At 31.8% G+C, this 22,167-nt stretch overlaps 1 protein-coding gene across 2 annotated transcripts in view; it reads right to left on the bottom strand.

Moving 5' to 3' along the window:
* Positions 1-22,167, bottom strand: part of LOC148623567 (claspin-like) — a 71,528-nt gene that overhangs the window by 42,253 nt on the left and 7,108 nt on the right. The window contains exons 2-13 of one of the 2 annotated variants that reach the window (XM_088565470.1): positions 18,949-19,039; positions 16,127-16,179; positions 14,913-14,985; positions 10,648-10,688; positions 9,604-9,655; positions 8,928-8,986; positions 8,354-8,399; positions 5,252-5,289; positions 2,510-2,576; positions 1,794-1,894; positions 1,297-1,387; positions 111-228 (exon numbers count right to left, since the gene is read on the bottom strand). In XM_088565470.1, the coding sequence (XP_088421596.1) occupies positions 111-228; positions 1,297-1,387; positions 1,794-1,894; positions 2,510-2,576; positions 5,252-5,289; positions 8,354-8,399; positions 8,928-8,986; positions 9,604-9,655; positions 10,648-10,688; positions 14,913-14,985; positions 16,127-16,179; positions 18,949-19,039 (830 nt within the window). The remainder of the gene's footprint in view (positions 1-110; positions 229-1,296; positions 1,388-1,793; positions 1,895-2,509; positions 2,577-5,251; positions 5,290-8,353; positions 8,400-8,927; positions 8,987-9,603; positions 9,656-10,647; positions 10,689-14,912; positions 14,986-16,126; positions 16,180-18,948; positions 19,040-22,167) is intronic. The other variant, XM_088565471.1, reaches the window with a different exon arrangement.

The raw sequence follows: 22,167 nt of genomic DNA, 5'->3' as shown, positions 1-22,167 counted from the left end.
AACAAAGTTCATCTAGTTAATTCTGACAAGCTACAATGATGTTTTACACATAATCATATTGAACTTGTTCATTCCTATCAAACCTTATAATGATATGTATAAATAATTACATTGAATCTCTAGCTCCTCTGAGGGCACTATACTGTTGTTGTTTGCTGTTAGCTCTTGCAAGAAAATCTTGCAATCGCTTAGGTTCAGGTTGATGATATGGCAAATTCACTCGGGATTCTGTAATAAAAATCAAGTTGAGAGTTGTGTAATTTTTGTTGATTGGGCTTTATAACAAATGGTAAATATTTAAAGTAGTGTAAAGCTAGATTTCTATCCGAGATGATACAAAAATTCTTTACAACATAAACAATGAGCTCAAGGTTCCTTGTCTCTCAAAAAATCAATTCAAGTAACAAAGACCTTAATCTACTGACTTGAAACCTGTATCTCTCTTGTGTGAATTTTATTCCAATCAATTAAAGCAAACTGAAGTGTGGGTAAAAATCTTTTTTTTTCATAAGAGGCGAGGCTTTAAATAGCCTGAATTGCTCATCTCTTCAATTGTTCTTCAAATAAGGGCATAATTCCTGTAAGAATGTGTAACTTTGATCCATTTACACTTTCTTTTACAGACAATTTCATCATTTGAAAATATCATTCTAAGAGTTTTCAAGATATAGGCTAAAAACTGCATAATTCTTCATTTTTTGGTCATTCAGTAATAACTCTTGTAACTTGATCATAAGGATCCTTGATTTTTTGTTCTTGCAGCTGTGATAAGTCGAATAAGGAGTTGACAAATTGGATTCTTCAATAAGCCTAGTAATAACAGCCATAACTTTCTATTTTAAATGATGGTCAATTTATGATCTAATAAACTTCAAATATTGTCATTTTCAGTCTTTCAAGGGCATCACCCCTAATTATGAGTTGACATTCAACTTCTACCCACTTGAAAATTTCAAGACATTATCAAAACAATCATTTCAATGTGACAGTTCCTATTCTATCTACTGTAATCTGAAAACTGTCAAAACATGTAATTCTTTACCGTCCAATCAGGTGTACAACTTCCATCCAATGGTCTTTCAGCTGAAGAAAGATAAAATTTATTTTTCTGCATGTCTTAGCTTAAAATATTTGTTGAACTTCCTGTAGTAGCAGTGTTGCCACTTTTATACTCAGTCAGCATCATGATCACAATTTTTAAAGTAGATACAACAGCAATGACAGACACTAATTTATGGCAATTGCCAACATGGGGTTAAAACCAATTATAAATGAATTCAATAGGATTAAACCTGCCTCTGACAATTCTCTGTGTCTCACTGTGAAGTTTTAGCTTTCCTTCTTGTTCTACATGTTTCTTTGATTTGCTGGCTTTCTTTGATGCTCCCTAGTGAGAGACAAATAGTTGTGAAATCTAGAATTAATTCCTATAATGAAGAGATTACATAGCCTCTATCAGCCATGTTTCATCAAATGATACAAAAAAGTGTAAGTTAATCATATGTAGAGGTGTTTTCACTTCCCATGTCTCTAAGTTTGGTTATCACTGGCACAGTAATTAGTACAGTAACACCAAAATGTTTTTCTCAATAGTACACCTAAGGAAAATTTGACTGGATATACATATCAACCATTCATAAATCAAAATATTAGCCCCTGACGTTCCAAAAGTTTAATTTCACAAACAGCTACACCATGAGAGCTTGATACTCTTCTCCCACCTTAAAGCTAACTCAACAAGAGTCATAACTTGTAAAATGAAAATTATCTCTATTAAAAACATAATAGAATACCTTTTTTAATTTCTTCAACAGAGTAGGATCAATATTTGCTTCATCAAATCCTTCATCATCCTCTGCCCCCTCATTGTTACTGTCTGAAGCAGTTTCCTCCCCTCAAATGAAAAAAAAAAGAATTAATGTTCTCAGGGTTCAACTCAGTAAAAATCTACAATTCAGTCACCAAATAAATGTTGTGTAAAGAGAAGACAATAAAAACTTTATTATAAGAAAAGGAATGTAATACCAGTATTATAGGAAAGGGAATGTGATACCAGTATTATAGGAAAGGGAATGTGATACCAGTATTATAGGAGAGGGAATGTGATACCAGTATTATAGGAAAGGGAATGTAATACCAGTATTATAAGAAAGGGAATGTGATACCAGTATTATAGGAAAGGGAATGTGATACCAGTATTATAGGAAAGGGAATGTGATATCATATATCATACTTGATTCCTGTTAATGTTTACTCCGTAAGAAGTTTACTTTAAGTAAGATGAATGAGAAATTAATGGTTTGAACTACGTCATACTTAATTTAAAAAAATGTTTTGAAACCAATTTAACCAGAATTTTTTATCTAAATTTGTTTCCATTTACTATATTTTTTTTCTAAATTTGTTTCCATTTAATATAATTTTAGATCATAATGTCATATGAATCACTAATTTTATGTAAACTTATACTGAATTCAGTTGAATTGGTTAGTAACGTAACTGTTATTACCACTATCTCTGCTTTGTCTACTGTTTTCTTCCTCTGCATCAAACAAATCACTATTGCTGAAGATAGCCTGAAATATTAACATCAAATATCATATTAAGATGTTAGTATAGGGCAATGAAAAGGTAGTTATTGAACAGAAGCCTATGAGATGTGTAATTTTTTCTTAAAACAGTCTATATAATATAAATATAATACTGGAAGAGCCTCTGTCCCAAATAAAGTGTTTAAAATGATCCTTTTTCCATCCATTCCAAAGTTATAGTCTACTTGAGTAATATAAATCCTCCAAAAAAAAAAAAAACTTAATTCATACTTCAATTCTTTCTAAAACAATTCATATATAAGACATACAAACCCTGGGACTGGGAAATATTTTCAGATTTCTTCTCAACAAATAAAAATACTGCTGATAGCTAAATGTAATTTTCATGTCATACAGGTCTATTCTATTTTGTAATACTGGAAGAGTTATTTGAATATCCATACATAAAAGCAAATTTTTTATGTGAAAATTTAATAATTTTATATTTTGCACAGAAAATATAGTAATTTTAACCAACCCAAAATAAAACTACCACAAAATCAACATTTTTATGTAGGAGATTCTAAATTGTTCATTAAATTTTGTGGGTATCTCACCTCTGATCTGGGGGGAGTGTGGATATGATTTGTAGATCAGTAAGTAAACAGTATCCAACTTCACATACATTTACACATTTTGTTTCATTTCACATTTTTTTCATTTTTTAAAATCGGTTCAAAATTAATTTGCAATTACATTAAAAAAAAATAATTTCCTAAATCTATATTAGATTTTAAAAAGTGGATGCTTTTATCAATTTTCCTTGGTTGAAATAACTGCTCCTCACTTCCTGTTTCTCAATCATAAAATATTGACAAAAGAGTGAAGATTTAGACTAGCTAGGGTTAAAAAAATTTTAAGCAGGGTGGAAAGTGGGGTGAGTGGGGGTGCAGCCCCATAAGCTGATCATATTTTGCACAAACTACAGGTAGAATTTTCCTTCTGGTAACTGGTTTTACCTCCACAGGTATAACAGGTATAATTGATTTTTATCTTTTTTTGTGTGTTTTCCTTTAATTATTCATCAATAAAATAAGGAGACAATGATTAAAACAATTAACAGAAAATTGAACAAAGATTTAACAATGAAATTAAGGACACCACAACTTGCATCTAGTAAGCATAGTAAATCCAATGAACTTCACTTTTACACACAAATCACCGTCACAACCAGTTCCTATATAACAGATACATATATAAATCTGTTCCATAGTAAAAGCACTGGCGATTTCATCTGCAATTATGCTGAAGTAGTTGGCAGAATTACACTTTGCAACAATACTTTATTGCAACTGTTAGAAACGACTGATAAATTAATTTCATTTTGAATTTCAGAAGATATTTATTGCATGTTTGGAGACTTTTATGTATATGGCCAGCCAAAATTTGATCAGTTTATGCTCTAAATTTGATGAGAGCAATGAAATTTCTTTTTTCCTCAGTATGACAGGGTAAAGGGATACTCGGCTTTCCACACAGATTTTGTTTTGAAATGAGACCTGTACTCAACATTGAAACATCTTTGTGTCTGCCTTTAGCAAATGACATAAAATTATCACCCATTTCAAGACACCTGCTATGCCCAGGCTGCCCAAGGCCTTTTTCTTTTCTTTTTTTTTTTCTTTTTTTGTTTAAAGTTGTCATTTACAGGGTCCCAAACAAAGACATGATGATCGGGGCTATTGAATTAAACACAATACAAACTACTCCCAACTTTCCGACTCTGATTACCTCAGCCAATGATATTTATCAAGCCAGGGTGAGCTGCGATCCTTTTCTTGCCACAAATTTCTTTATGTGGAAAAAAAAAAAGGGTGAAGGGTCCAATTTATTTGGAAGGAGAAATATTTTTTGTTTGTCGTCAACAATTGACTCTTAACTGAATTTTCTCAATTGTTTTATAAGCCTATTTTCACACAAAACTTTTCTGCCAATTATCTCCCCTTTATTTACCTACTTCCTGTTGAGAATAAAAATAAATCAACAAGATTTTTCAACTCAACTCTTAAATCATGTACAGGATCTACTTACATTATTTTCAATTAAAAGTATTTTGAATTTATTATCTCTAGCCAGTGTAATCTTGTTTTCAATACTATCAAATTTCTTAAACACAAATTTATTGAAGTGGTGAAATTTATGTAGCCATGTTCATTGGACCTTTTCGTTCACTCTGCTTTGTCAAGTTGTTGAATGAACAAAATAGAAGTACGCATTGTCTGTCACTTTATTTTAAAAATAGATCATACAATTTTGCACTAGCCAATTTTTTGTAGTCGGGGGCAGTAAAATTAATAATTGGAAAACTGAAATTCTAATTTTTTTTTCCTCCTACCTGGGTCAGCAGATGCATAAACCAACAAATAAAAAAAGACTGTGGCCTTAAAATGACAGCAATAACTGCTGAACAAGTACAAAATTTCTTAATAATTGGAGGTCCACATCTTCAATATGTATATAATAACTGTGCAAAGTTTAAATAATATTGTTTCAATACTTTTCAGTTATAGATTACACAGAGTAGGCACCCCAAAGCATGATTGAAAAACCATCCGAGTCTGACTGAAGTGGCTTTCACCATTGCTGCTGCAGGTGAAAGGTGTCAGTAACTGTGTCAACAATTTTTAATAATTAAAATACTTTTGCCATATACAACTTACCTGTGATGCCAAGTGACTCCTTACATTCTTTGTATCTGCTGAAATAAGAACTAATTTATTCCAGATATTTACTAGAAACACTGTGAGTTCATAATGAGGATCAAATGGTCAGGAGAAAATGTTAATTGTAAAACTGTTAAATTCAATTTTTAGAGTACCAGTAATTGAATTCCTTCATGCAATTCAACATATGATGCTTAAAATTTCATTGCAATCCCTTGAGTAGTGTAAGAGTCCTGCTAAAAAGAAAGCGAACAAACAGACAAGGTAAATCCTATAATTAGTAAGGCTTTGAGAAAAATAATGTAGGTTCTCAGATACCCTAAAACACCCTCACATAGGCGATTTTTTAATAGGAGCAAAACAAAAAAAAACAAACAAAAACAAGCAAAGTGCTGTTAGCACTGGAGGTTTTTGATTCTTGTGAAATTGTAGCATGAACAAATTTAAAAAATTACATGATGTAGAATAAAACTATAATCATAGTTTTGCATTTCCCTTACTACTTAAATCATTTTTTCTAATATGTACAAACTGAAAGTCAATCAATTACTGATTTCTGAAGTAAAAACTGTAATCGATAGTTAACAGTATCCAATTTCACACAAATTTACAAATTTTGTTTTGTTGCACCTTTTTCCCAATTTTTTAAACCTGTCCAAAAGTTAATTTGCAATCACATTCAAAAGTGTTTCAACAGAGTATTATCCTACACTGTAATCATAATACTAATAGATTACTAATAGAACTAATTTCAGTTTAATTAAATAATTTTCTTGATCATCGTATCAAGATTTTCAAAAATAGATACTTTTAAACAATTGAATTTTCCCACCAATTTTACTTAAATCACTACTCTTCACTTCCTGTTTATTAATTATAAAATATTGATGATAGGATGGATATTTTGAATGATAATTGTATTAAATGGAACCTGTTTATCACATTAAATTCTTCTTGGTACATTACTACAAGAACTTCCCTGATTCATTATTACAATTATTAAACAGTGCCTCAAATCTTCATGTGAAGACTAATCCTTAATTTTATTTGCAGAAATAACAGAATATAACTGAGAAGATAATTGCCAGAAAGATATTTACAGGTTTTAAAAGATGTATTGAATGATATATTAGGAATTACATTTGGACTATATTTTTATGTAGCGCTCAGAAACAGTATGGAAATTCCAGGCATGAATCAGTGACATAAGGTATTTTCATAAATCAAAAACCAAAAAAATTTAAATATCCTGAATTTCTTCCTGTCCTGTCCAGAAAATGGTTTCCGATATGTAAATTTGACACTGGGATCATTTGCCTGCTGAACACCCTCCCGCATCATTTTTTAAAAAAGGAGTGGCCTGAGAACTAAGACATTTTTTTTGTATGGCTCAAGTTTTTTGACAGGTTTATGCCTACTATCAGAATTTTTTTATTCATCTAAACAATTTTTAAATTAACAATGATCAGAACTTTTTTAGACTAATTTCTCTCATTCTAATGCTGTTCTGGTAATTTTCAATCAGTTGTAAAATATTTATTTCCATCAAATAACCAAATGCTTCATACAAAGCATTTTTGTAAATACAAAAATGTAACACATTCGGATAGCAGGTCATAATGCAAAAGAATAGAAAGTGGATGTTTTGTCAAGCTGAAACAAAATACAACCCAATATGCTGAAGCTAAATGCACAACTTTGTATAATTTACTTAATAGTTTAACTTTTGACTGATTAAAAATTTCACAACATGCATTCATAACAGAATTGCAGTCTCAATAGTATTATTTCTGTAGTTTCAATAGTCATATTTCTAGAGTCTCAATAATTATATTTCAGCATTCTAAATAGTCATAGCTCTACACTCTCAATAGTCATATTTCTATAGACTAAATCCTTATATTTCTGCAGTGTCAATACAGTAGTCCCTCTCTTATGTGGCCACCAATAGTGCAATTCAAAACTTGCAACCAATACTGCATTCCAAAACGAGCCTCATAAGATAGGTGACCACTCTTGACAGGTTAGGCCAAAGTACAAATGCATGTTTGTTTGCCTCTGTTACATGTACATTGTTATGTGCTAGTACATAAATCATATACACTTTTATTTCATATTTGGTATATATATGTTATGTTTTTTTTTTTTTTAAAAAGCAAAGTAGCAATTAAGATACTGAATATTTTTTGTTTACTAATCATATATTTCAGATTAAACTGGAAGCTTGAATTTATTGTCTACTTTGGACAATTCTTTGAACTTTCAAACCCATTTTTTTCCAGACCTGAGCATATATAGTAAAATTATTTGATTACATTCATTCATAATTTGGGGGGGATCAATTGATGAAGATACTGTAGTTCCTCTCTGAAAAAGCCCCCCTGACCATAGCCACCCGTCTTAAGCCACCACATTTCAATTGCATTAAAGACTTGTAGTGCAAATTCACCCCTTATAAATAACCACCTCTGTGACGCCATCAGCAGCCACAATTTTGAATGAAAATTGAAGATCTAGCCTCTAGTATCATTCGGACCAATTTCACACTTAAGTGCCCACGCTTGACATTTTAACAATTTTGTACACCATATCAAAGTGTTTCAGAGCAATTGACACTGAATTTAATAGCTGTATTAAAAATATACCAGGGAAAAACACTCAACTTGATCCCCACCTACGGTTTATATACCAATGATGAACATGGCCGGATATGAGAGGCTAGATCTTTGCTGTGGCTGCTAGGTGCATCAGAGGGTTGGTCAATTATAATGGGTTAATCTGCACTATAAGTCTTCAATGCAATTGAAATTTGGTTGCATTAGATGGGTGGCTGTTGGTGAGGGGGCCTTTTCAGTCAGATTTCTGTAGTATCAATAGTTACATTTCTACAGTGTCAATAGTCATATTTCTAGTCAGGAATGTCAGTAGTATTTTAAGTAGCAGAAAAAAATGGAAAAAGTAGCACGTAGACTGATGAAAATTATGTAAGAGCTTTTTTGAAAATAGAGTAGCTGTCCAATTTTGTCATTTGACAGCTTCTAATGACATACCTGACAGTGTCAATAGTTATAATTATACAGTCTCAATTGTCATACTTACTTGAATCCTCATCTTCACTTTCTAAACCTCTGCTATCTTTGGCTGCCTAAAAATATCATAATCTAAGTTAGTACCATAATCCATTATATAAGCTGAGTACAGATAATTTGCTGGAAAAAAAATATTGACTTATAGTCTGAAAAATATGGTAATAATTTAGTAGATGTTAAATCTGGTAAAAAGTAAATGCTTGAAAATACATCATGAATATTTATAGAATTTTCAATTGCTGAATGTGTAATTGTAAAAATAATAATGAATGCAACAAGATGCTGTGATTTACTGCAAGAGAAAGAACAACCACAGCCTGACTGATTCACCTCTACAATTAATTATTCCATTTGTGATTTTTTTCTTTCTCAAAAGGTTACTTGCTGAATAAGTAAAATAAAACTATTACAACTTCCAGAGAACTGAATGAAAACACTTGTATCCTCCTTTACAGTACATGTAGTACTGATCATAAATTTCAGAGATTCATGCAGAGTGAGTAAGTAAATATTCATTTACTAAAAAAAGTTAATACATTATTTTCTATGTAATGAATGAAGTTAGCAATGCACAACTCATTAACCTTCTTCTTTTTGATTGTTGAAAGTAAAGTGACATCATCTTCTCCATCACTGCTGGAGCCTTAAAAAAGTGAAAAAGGGAACAATATAACAGCACATTGCGAATGAGACTGTAAATTCAGAAATTCTTGTGTGCATTAATTATTACAATTTTTGTTATATGAATTGCTGTTATCCATCTACGTGGATATGTTTAGTTTCACATTTGTACATAAATGGTATGCACAATAGAAATACAGTAAGCGCAAGAGAGTTTGTTATAAGTTTGCTTTCAGAACTTACATGTACAATTCTTAAATTGTCTGATAGTTACTTACTGTAAGATTATTTTTTTAGAAGAAAGTATATGCATGTATTACAAGAATAAATAAGTGTAACTGGAATGGTCAGCCACTAGCCGACTGTTATGTAGTCTGGATATACCATACATGTATTTGTTATGTTTTACATGTGGTGACTATAATATAATATTGAATCTGAATCTACCACTCAATCAGGTAGAACTTGGTAAATTAAGGCTAATTAGATTTAATTGTTGTTGAAACATCAAGTTGGCATTTGAGGAATAAACCTCAACTATACTTACTTTACTGATCAAGAACAAATTACAATCAACTCTAAACTAACCATATATTAATTAAATTATTCTAGTATTCTACATAAAATATATGTACATACTGTTATTGTGGTCAGACTCATTATTTAACACTGCATCTAATACGTCCTTTGCCTAAAATATTCAAGAATAAGGTAATTTTATTTTTTACAAAATACTAAAACATTTTTTTTTAAAGTACACTATCTGCCTATCAATAACATTACAAACTTTTTTTTACTCTGACAAAACCCCAGAAAAAACTGAGAAAATAAGCACAGCACTGAACCAGTACTTTGGTGCCCTGATCCTTCATAAGAAGGAATGTTAACAGGGCTCACCATTTGAGTCATTGAAAAAAAAACCAGCTTTTCAACACATTGTCCTTATTCAAGGAAGGTTTCTAATTTTTGAAGAGGTTACACAAAATAACATGGTTTCTGTTTTTGTTCTGCGAGTTTCTATGCAATTAACAGGTATGTGATTAAGTGAAATCTACTGTAACAGGCAAAAAGTGCAAAAATCATAAAAAATGCAATCAACAGATTTTTTCCAAAATTTGCCCCAAACATAAATCTTTACACACTTGATATTTTTTCACAATTTACATTAATCATCAATCTGCTATTGTATTATTACCAACAGGCAAAAACTGGATAAATGGTCAAAATTAAGTCAAAATAACACTTTCTGGCACCATAACAGATCTTTTTTGCACCAAAAATATACATTGAAATACTGAACATTTTATTAATTTACAATTATCATCCATCTGCTATGTTTTTTTAAATTATAGGCAAAAAACTGATACAAACTTCAAAAATGACAATTTCAAAGGCCATAACTCCATGAAGGGTTAACAGATTTCTGAAATTTGCACCAAAAATAGATATTGAAATATTGAACATTTGATCAATTTACATACTCATTAATCTGCTTTTGTTTCCTAAAGAACAGGCGTGTTAAAAGTTGACACTTCCGTCTAAGTTGGGTGGGGGGCATAATCTTTGCATACTACCAAAAAAAAAATAATTTTAAATGCCTTATAAAGTTTATGATCAGATCAACCATGGATTGCTATCAACAACTAAATTAGCTTTGATAACAATCATTAGATGTGCACTTACCTTGAGTACAGGTGTTTTAAAAGTATGCTTGTCACCATGATCTGAAATAAAAAACATTAAATCCAAAAGTAGTCAACATTTTTAATGTGAATTAATCATTGTATATTACAGCAATGACACCACAATACACATCAGCTTCTTATGATACAGAAATTATCCTCTTCATAAGATACCAGTACTAGTACTTCAGAGTTAAATTAAACTGTATGAAGCATTCACACTGTGCTACACTGGTTAAAGGTTACAGAAGAACATGGAACCTGCTAAAATGGACTGGAAACTTCCTTCAAGAAAAAATCAAGAACAGAAGGTCAAAATGTACAAGCGTCTTTCTCATCTGTATTAGTACTGTTACATGTATATAGGGGTTAAAATTTGTGCATGCAAAGGTGACTTACAGTTTCAAAATCCTGCCTTAAAGGAAACATGACACAAAAATTGAATTTTTTAATTTTTGGTTTATTTGATTTATTACACCTAATGTATATAATAACAAGAGGCTCCCGGGAGCCTGAATTGCTCAGCTGGTTAAATTTTTGCCTTTTAAGGGCAATAACTCTAAAAAGGAGTTGTCAGACAATTTTGACTCCATTTGATTCATTGGACACATTTGTAAGCTTTATAATAAGGACGTTTCAATAATTGAAAGCTATTGGCTAAACCTAACAGATTTGGAGATGTACGCAAAAATCTGCTGTCTGACCTCTTTGTTCTATTTTTAGAAACGGCAGCCATGTTTTTGCAGCAATCAAAAATTGGTCATTTCGTTAAGGACACCCTGTAAAACAAAAATGCCAACTTTCATTGAATTTTGCAGAATAGTATCTGAGGAGCAGATTTTTTAAAGTATTAACATCAAAAACAGCAAAAAAAACGTCCAAAGAAGGGCAATAACTCCAACATGTGTCAACAAATTTCCACCAAAATTTGACCACAGATAGAACTCTTCATGCTGAATAATTTTCTCCCGTGACAGATTTTGGTTAAACCTAACCATTTCAGAGATACAATGCATATGCAAAAATCTGCTGTCTGACCCCTATGTTCTAATTTCAATAACAGCTGTCATGCTTTATAACAGATAAAAAATCCAAACGGTCATTTTGTTAAGGATACCCTTTCAAAACAAAAATACCAACTTCCATTAAATTCTGTAAAGCAGTTTCTGAGGAGAATATCTTTTAAAATAATAACATTAAAAACAGAAAAAAACGTCCAAAAAGGGCAGTAATTCCAACATGGGTCAACAGATATTCACCAAATTTTCACCACAGATAGATCTCATCATGCTGAACACTTTTAACCCACGTCAGAATCGGCTAAACCTAACGGTTTAGGACATATGTGCGGAAGAAAAACTACTGTCTGACCCCTATGTTCTATTTTTAGTAACGGTGGCCATGTTTTTCGATGGATCAATCGTCTGAATATAGCTGAAATATTGCTGCTCGGATGTTTAACCCCAACGATCAATCAATCAATCGACGGATCAAAAATCCCCACATCAGTTCCATGCAGGATACCCAAAGGAACATTCAACGTAAGTTTGGTTCAAATTGGTCATGTGGTGTCAGAGGAGAAGAGTTTTGAAAGAAATAACATTAAAAATAGCAAAAAACGTTGAAAAAGGGCAATAACTCAAACATGGCTTCATAGATTAAAATGAAAATTTGACCGCAGATAGATCTCATCATGCTGAACACTTTTATCCATGTCAGAATTTGGCTAATCCTAATGGTTTTGGAGATACCCCAAGGAACATCCATACCAAGTTTGGTTCCAATTGGTCAATTAGTTTCAGAGGAGAAGAGTTCTGAAAAAAATTGTTAACGATGACGACGGATGCCAAGTAATGGCAATAGCTCACCTGGCCTTTGGCCAGGTGAGCTAAAAATGCCTCCTGAGGTCTCTTATGTTAAACTTAAGAAAACTGATTCAAAATCTCAATGACCCAAGCCATATAAATTCCAATTAGCCATGATTTATACAACCAAGCGTGAAAATATTGGTTTGCCAGCGAATATATACTTACAGTTGTATCAGTTCAAACCACTTCAAGAAGAAAATTATAAACACTGTCGGAAACATTTAACTATTACATGTATGAAGACTAAACTATCCATTATGTTCTGACATGTATGATTGAACTATTTACATCAAGTAAATTAAAATTCACATTCTAAGATTTTTTAGGGAATGTTACTCCCGACAAGAGTACGAGTAAAGAAAATTTGTGTGTAAGTTTAAAAAGAACCTGTTTATTTTAAATGGTTTTTGATCTTTTTATTCAATAACCCATAGGGGTCTCATGCTAAAGATTCCTTGTGTCATCAATCTTTTTTGCTAAAATCAAATAATTTAACTGACCTATTAAAAACATTGTCCTGGTATGGCCTTACCAGAAAAGCTCCTTTAAACTCACGTAGGGTCACCTATCATAAACTGTGTATTGTGTCAAATTCTCAATGTTATATTTCAAATTCCGTAAGACAAAAGAAATTGAATTTTATTTCAATTATTATCAAAGTCATACACCTGCATGTAAATCGACCCCTGTGTCACAGGCTGCGGAAACCTTTAAAAACAAAACAGACACCTACGCTATCTCTTGGTTATAATTATGTTTACTGGGCTTGTTTAATAATATAACCCAACAGCAAAAAAAAAAAAAAAAAAAAAAGGAATGATACAGTGTCAGTATTTTAGTTATACCCTCAAGTTCAAGTCCTATTTTCAAATATGTATTCATTTTTTTCAGGCACATGTATACATTTTCAATGTACCAAAATCGAGATTAAGAACCAATGATGTAGCATTTCCATGGTTTTTTCCAGGATTGTGAAAGCTTTAGTCACTTTCGTGTGAGAAAATCAGGACCATTTTAATGGTATATTTTTTTAAAGTATGGTAGTATTTGCATCTGACATAAGATATTTTTGTTATTTACAGCACTTTGTAAAGGCATTAAATAAAACTTAAATGTACATGTACATTGCATATGAATAAAGCACATACGTTTTTTCCATTGTTCTGCAAGCATGTTTTCTAGAGAATCCAAATAGCATGTCTGAGATTTAATTAAAAAAGAAACTCCCTAGCTTTTAAAATCATCAAAAATAGAAATCCCTTTACACTCTTATACATTTATCAGGAACATATAAGTGTACATCCCTGGCATAGTTTTAAATGTACATGTATTTCATATAAAAACTTCTGTTTTCTGCATTACCACCCTTATTTTCAAATAGGTATTTCTCTATTGTTGCCTCATGAGATTCTATTTTTAGCGCAATTTTCAACTGTGCTTTTGGGAACCAGACCGAGTTAATGACAATTTTATGTCATTATTTTTCAGTTATATTTAGTATTGGTACCTGAGGAATATATTGATAGCATAAATGATATCTTCAAGATTGTAAATCTTGCCGATGTGCAACTACAGAATGAAGTGACACCGGGGTAGTGACAAAATTACCTACATTTGGTTTACACTCAAGTCTGATGTACAAAAATAAATGATGAACTACTTTTATGTCATTTTGAGACAAGTTAATGAGAAGTAAAGGAATTTTCAAAGCAGCAAATGTTATCGGCATTTCAACTTTCACGCTTGAGTGGTCAGAGATCAACATTTAGTGTAATTGGCTGAATTGGGAGATCGTTTACACAAAATTTTAACACCTGTTGAGAGTTGTAAGTAAGTTTGGGTAATCATATTGTCACTTTCGCTGCTTGAACCATTGTCAGGCCTACAGCTCTTAATGTTTTTTGTACTTTCAAAGATTTCAGCTGACGAAATAAGACTCTATTATTTTCGTCATTCCGAAAAGTCCTTCGTCATTGGTGAAAATGACAAGCGCTAGAAAAATCATTGTGTTAATTCCAGTTTTTATTGATGCATATTAATTTGATCATTGTGAAAACACAAATAAATCATTCTTTATTTAGCACTAACCTGATGAGAAATGTTAGTTACACTCATAATTAAACATACTACAGTTTTATAAATATAAATATAAAAATATCATTTTTGTGTCCCATCTCCTTTAACCCTGGTAATCGTACATTAATAGTACACTTAATAGTACATATTCAACGAAGTCCCATTCACTAACATCCTTACAATATTTAAACAAAATCCACTGAGCCATTTCCAAGGAGTTACATCAACAAAGTCAAGTGTGATAAACAGGCAAAATATTTCTGTGTCTCCTTTCACATTTGGGACATGAACAAAATGTAAAAAATTAATCTCAAAATAATACCTGAGTCATGATTCCCCCTAATGGAAGAATTCATACTGTCTTCGTCATCATCATCATCATCTATTACAGCCCTCTGGAAGATATTACATATACTATAACTGTAACTTTATAGTCTGTGTAACTTGAGTAAACAGTGTCTAGTAAATTAACATTATAGATATTATTGATCTATTTTATAGAAATAAGAAAATGCCCAGAACACTAATACAATCAGTTAACAGGAAGATTTTCAGTTAAAATAGACAACTACATTTTTGTTCAAATCATAAATGTAAGATCTTATCTGTCAAATGTTAATGAAAATTGAATCCAAAAAAAAAAATCAATTTTCTTTTTTTAAACTTATTAATTGTGATTTATAATTAGGGAATCTGTGTTTCCCACACCTTGGCACCACCATTATCGATTGAGCTGTGATGTCACAAAGTTGAATTGTATTTTGTTGAAAGTTCATACATTTATGTAACTGGTAACATTGTCAAAAGAAATTTGGGACTTGTTCTTTATAATTTCAAACTGGGTTACATTTAAGAGATTGAGGCACAATGTGAAAGGAAATGTCTGAAAACACTGACGAACAACAGGATTTGCAGCTGGAAGACTGGTATTTCTGCAGAAATAGCCAGTCAGAAAACTTTTTTGAATCCAGTTATTATTAGTGCAATTAAAAGCTTGATAAGAAAGCAAATTTGGGTGATTAGAAAAACAGAAATATCTACGGAATATTCTTTGCTTACATATTAATCTGTAGTACTCTAACTTTAATGCAAAGATGGTCTTTCCCTTTAAGACACAAGTCACTAACATTGATAAACTCAAAAATTAATTTTCAAATCATTCCAACAAATGCCTTTTTATTTTAGCTGATGAAAAATTACACAATACAAATACACTTACACGCTGACAGATGTCCTATAGAGAGAAAAAGGCACCATTGAAGCAAAACCTTTTGAACACTGTACATATACTGCTGGAGCGGTTCATGGAGTCACTTCTGTGTACATAGTTAACAATTTACATGTAAGTATAAATTACTATGGGTTTCCTAGATACAAAAATGTATGTATTTACTGACACATGCATTGTACTTATTAGGCTAACTTACCAACATGACCACTTAGTGATTGATATTACAGTAGAATTCACATGATGAAACATACATGTACATGTACATATTTTTTCAAATACTAAGAACTGTTAAGTTTAATTCTTACTTTAGATTTTGATTTGCAGACAATAATATCCTCCTCTTTATCATCTTCATTTCCTAAAAGACCCAAAACAACTTACTGATTAAACAAACAGAACTGATTACTAAGAAAAGTCAGATTAGATAGTATTTAAAAATATACCAACATCCAAATCAGTCAAAAATAAGCAATTCAGACAAATCTTTCTTTGTCTATTTGTTGATATTTTTTAATTGTTATTGTAAACAGGCTAATGGCTGGCACTGTATTGTTGCTTACTTCTGTATATACTGTACCAAGACAGGAAAATTACACGAAAAATCTTCAAATACAGAAATAGAAAAAATTACTGTTAGATGACCAAAACTATAGATGACATAAACTGTTCACAACATAAAGTCACAACAAATTTACAAAGTTCTCAAAATGTAGGAAGAAATTTCTACATAACAGGAGGTGTGCTTCTTCAATATGTATATAAATGTTTCCAAAATAAATATATGTAATATATAAGTAATATAAGTAGGTAACACAGGTAATAAAGAGCTGTGCTTTAAGCGCATGATACGCCTGTTGCCCTTTTAACTTGTCCTTATGCTTTTAATGAATTTATATGATCAAATTGAAATACTGTGAGCCCTGTCAAATACCCCCCCCCCAAAAAAAAAAAAATAAAGTAAATAAAAAATGCACAAAAAATTTGACACTATCAAGGCTACCTCAAGTTTAACTTAGTTTGTTGTCTTGATTTTTCACCCATATATTTCTATCTTGTTTAAATTTTAAAAACACACTTTTCTGACAAGGTAACTAATCATCATCATAACAAATGGTCTGTTTTAAACAATTTTTTGAGGCTCTTGAATAACCTGAATCGCTCACCTGTAAAACCATGTCCTATTAACTAAGTAAGTTAAGATACATCTTGCACAATGCTTTGTTACCATGATTGACAAAGAATTGCTGAAAAAGAGCATCTACTGATGAATGCTGTAATTTCAACTGACTACCTGTAAAATGTTGGAAATGCGTTCAAAGTGAAAAAAATTTGGTCACACCCCCCCCCCATTATCCCATGGGTGTGAGGTGGTATTAGGTCACTATAAATTTGCTAAAAAAAAAAACGAAAATGCTACCTATGTGATTCAAGGATAATGCATCTTACTGAATCAAATTAAGTTAGGTTAAGAACACAAAAAAAATCTGCAAAAAAAAAAACATGAAAAATGAACAAAGTCCCATTACTCCCATAAAAATTGTCAAATCAAAATAGCGTTTAAGTATGATCAACTACATATGGTAACAAACAATTCTACAAAATTTGGTCAAATTCCGTTTAATGGTTTAGTGGTTTCTGAGGAGTTGCATCCGCAAGATGTTCCTATGCGAGTAATGTGAAAAATGAACTAAGTCCCATAACTCCCATGAAAATTGTCAAATCAAAAAAGCGGTTAAGTATGATCAACTACATATGGTGAAAAACAATCCTATACTACAAAATTTGATCAAATTCCGTTCAGCGGTTTCTGAGAATTGTGTCCACAAGGTGTTCCTATTGCGAATAATGTGAAAAATGAACAAAGTCCCATAACTCCCATAAAAATTGTCGAATCAAAATAGCGGTTCAGTATGGTGAACTACATATGGTGAAAAACAATCCTACATAGTTTGATCAAATTCCGTTCAGCCGTTTCCGTGCCAAAAGCTTCGGACAGACGGACACCAGCATTTCTATGTCCCTGCTCCGCATTGCGGCGGGGGACAAGAACATAAAAAGAAGTTTAATCATGGCTATAAAACATTTTCATCTTCACTTCAACTCAGACCATGTTTACTTTATAAACCAAATATCATTGAAATTAAAGCAAATGAATGTACAAATTAGCAGGAAAATGGCAGCCGTTTTGAAAATGGTTGCCCAGAACAAATTTTTGTCATCCCCATTCAACTTAGTATACTATGTTTCCTCATGAAACAAAAAATCATTAGAATCTGACCAACTGCTTAAAATGGCCTCAAATTGGCAGCCATTTTGAAAATTCAACTAAAAAAATTTCAATACTGCCAGGCAACTCAGAATATCATGTTTCTCATATGAGTACCTTTCATCTTTCATTTTTCTATAGTTGTGGAAAAAATAGTAATGACGGCCATGTTTTTCAACCGATGGAAAATTTTAAATGATCAGTTTGTGCAGGATACCATAAGGAACAATTTTGACAACTTCAATTAAATCTTGTTGCATGGTTTCAGATAAGAAAATTTTCGAAGTTGAACACATGTTAAACAAGAAAAAAATCTGTTTCAAGGACCACAACTCCTACATCAGGTGATGAATCATTTTGGAAATTTCAGCATAGGTCTGTCTTCTGGTAGTGAACACTAATACACCCATGTTAAAATTTTGCTAAATTCAACTGTTTTTGAGTTATTTGCAAAAAACTCTATTTTGACCCCTATGTTCTATTTTAAGTAACAGTGGCCACGTGTTTTTAACATTTCAAAAATTTTAAATCATCAGTTTGTGCAGGATACCCTTAGAACAACCATGCCAAGTTAATTCCAATTGGTCAAGCAGTTTCAGAAAAGATATTTGAAAAAAGCTAATGACAGACAACGACTGACGGAAGTCATGGTAATAGTTCACATGGCCTTCGGCCAGGTGAGCTAACAATGAGTTGTCACCTTGTAAAATAATAATTTGGTGGACTTCCATGGTCATGTGATTACTTATCAGCAAATTTTGTTAAGGAAACAATTGTTTAAGGTGTAGTAGAGTCAAGGAGGTTGTCGATAAAAGGGTTAATACACTAATTAAATAATTTATATCTTAATAATCCGAGTACCTTTGTATGGCTGGCTGTCCTCATCCATCCCTGAATCTGCTTTTTCACTCTTATTATCAACTTTCAAACCATCTTCTCCTGAATCCAATTCCTACAATAATTTTCAATATAACGACAATAAACATGGTGAACATATCAGAGAAAATAAACCCTACGGGGTGAAAAATGTCAGCTCAAAGCCACTTCAATGAACGACGAGGAAACTCTCACAACACAGAGCAAGCTGCAGCTGGCCCAAAAACATTATACACAGAAATAGTTGACCCATATACTCCTGCAGTATCAAAGTAAAGTGAAAGTGAAAATGAAATGATACATACAGAGGCCAGAAATTCCTGACTTCGGATAGGTGCAAAAAATGTGGCTGGGTTAAAGTACTTTAAAGTGATCACAACCCTACCCTCTTAATGTATAACTTCTTCAATGTAAATCATATTGTGCCCTTCATTTGACCTTTTCATGCTAATTTTAAGAGTAATTTAATGAGTAGACTCAACATAAAAAAATTTGTGACCTATTTTGCTTCAAGAAAATTAATAAAACAATTTTTAACTTCTTCGGAACTCCTCAAAATTTGAATGGATTGTGCTAAAAAAAGTTAACTTAAAGAAAGGCAAGATGCCAGATTAAGGGTTTCAAAAACACGTACTGTAAGTCATCACATTTTTTCTTTTATTTTAAACTACGTTCTGAAATAATTGAATGAACAATCAGATAATTTTAATTCAATATTTAATACATACATGTACATACAGTACACTCAGGGACATGCCGTCAGCACAATAAAACAGCGGTTGTGACAATTAGCATGTGGTATTAACAATTAACCAATATAACGTGAAAAGATCAGAAATTTGTAAAACAGAAATTTATTGTAGATGAATACTTCATGACTTTCTTGTATTGAGTTGTAATTAATTGATATTCATTTGATGACCAGACACACAAATCGGAGACATTGTATACAATATGTTAATTTAAATTTCTAAAATTCGACAACTGTGTGCAAGGTTGGTCATGGGATTTTTCCAGGAGTGAACATCGGTCAGCATTAACCTGTTTTTTTTTTCCAGGATTTTGAGAGCTTTAGTCACTTTCGCGTGAGAAAATGTGGATTATTTTAATGGTATATTTTTCAAAGTAGTATTTGCATCTGCCATAGGATATTTCAGTATCATCTGTTTTTTACAGCACTGTATAAAGACAATATATAAAACTTAAATGTACATTGCATATGAAAAAAGTGCATTATTTGGTTGTTCACTATCATGCAACCACGTTTTCCAGAAAATCCAAATAGCATACCTGAGACTGAATTAAAACAGAAACTCCTTTTACACTCTTATACTCAATCAGAAAGCATATAATCTAAGCAACCCTGACTTTAAATGTCTTTAATACTGAAAAAAAAATGCTGTTTTCTGCATGGCCACACTTTGTAGGAACACAAAAATACACCTAGCGTAGTGTAGATATATATTCATCTATGAACTGCCTTAACATGCACCAGTACTACATGCATTGAACAGAAATAAATATTTCTGAATAAATATTTCCCCTGTGGTACCTTAAGAAATTCTATTTTTAGCACAATGTCAAGTGTGCTATTGGGACCAAGTCTGAGTTAATGAGTTTAACCATTAAATGCATTAAAGTCACACTGGAGTTAATGACAAATTCATGTCATTATTTCAGTCATAATTAGTATTGGTCCCTGAGGAGTTCATTGATAGCATAAATGATATTTTCAAGATTGTAAATATTGCTGACATGCAAATACAAAATGTAGTGACAGCAGTAATGACAATATTACCCACATTTGGTTTACAAAAAAACAAGAGGCTCCTGAATCGCTCACCTTGTTGAATTTTGCCTTTCAAAGGCAATGAACTTATCAAGAAGTTGTCCAACAATTTTGACTCAAGAAATCTTTGGTAGGACTTATAAGGATCATTTCAGCAATTGAAAGGTTCTTTTAATCTGTCATAGTTTTCAAGATATTGACTGAAAACTGTAAAAAAAAAAATTAAAACTTATTTATTTCCCTTTCAAGGGCAATAACTCTTACAAAAGGTCATCTAACAACTTTTATTGCAGAAGACTTTTGTAGTCCTAATAATATGGATCATTTCAGCTATTGAAAAAATTTGGCTAAACCTAATAGTGTTGGAGATACAGTGTATATGCAAACAAAAGGCTCCCAGGAGCCTGAATTGCTTGCCTGGTTTTATTTTAAAGGGCAATAACTCTAAAAAAGAGTTGTCAGACAATTTTGACTCCATTTGATTCATTGGACACATTTGTTAGCCTTATAATGACAACGGATGCCAAGTGATGGCAGTAGCTCACATGGCCTTTGGCTAGGTGAGCTAAAAATGACAGATAATTTTTCATGTTGTTTTAATACAAAGTTAAGGAGACATAAAAGAATCTTCCCAGCAGAAATTTTTACCAGCATTTGAACTTTATAGACCTTTAACAACGTGCATTAAAGTCACACTAGAGTAAATGTCAAATGATAGACATATTCAGGTGTCTGATTAGTGTAATTGGCGAATTGGGTGAGTGACACCTGTTGAGAGTTGTAATTAGCTTGGGGTAATAAAATTGTCACTTTCGCCAATTGAACCAATGTTGGGCTTACAACTCTTCATGTTTTTTGTGCTTTTAAAGATTTCGATGAAATGAGACTAGATTATTTTCACCATTCTTAGAAGTATTTCTTCAATGACGAAAATGACGAGCAGTAGAAAAATCACTGATTAATTAAAGTTCGAAATCATTTAACAAAACTTTTCATAAAATTAAGATATATACACAGCTTGTATTTGAAACGTACTTTAAATAAGAAATGTCTTAATAAGAGTAAACGGGAAGCATTTTTAGCAGTAAAAAAATGGAACAGAAATAGAATATACATTGCATCTTACAATGAATTCCCCATTATGCCTTATTGAATTTTACAACAAATACAATATAAAAATGGTCGGTGTTGGCTAGGTGGAGTCTGGGTGTTAAACACGGACTGTGTCAGTGTAACACCGAGTTTTACTGGGGTGAAACTTAAGTGTAAGAGAATCATCCCACTCTGGGAGTAGTGTAACAATAAATTACAAATAAAATATATAATACACAATTCAATTTAATTCTAATTCAAATATTTTATAAAATAATATTTGGCCCAGTGCAGGTCCAGGTGTCAAAAGAATAGGCCTGCAG

The sequence above is a fragment of the Perna viridis genome, chromosome 2 (genome assembly GCF_037379345.1).
Source record: "Perna viridis isolate PV_CMFRI_1.1 ecotype Kerala chromosome 2, ASM3737934v1, whole genome shotgun sequence".
Classification (NCBI taxonomy): Eukaryota; Metazoa; Mollusca; class Bivalvia; order Mytilida; family Mytilidae; genus Perna; species Perna viridis.
This window is presented reverse-complemented; position numbering and strand designations above follow the sequence as displayed.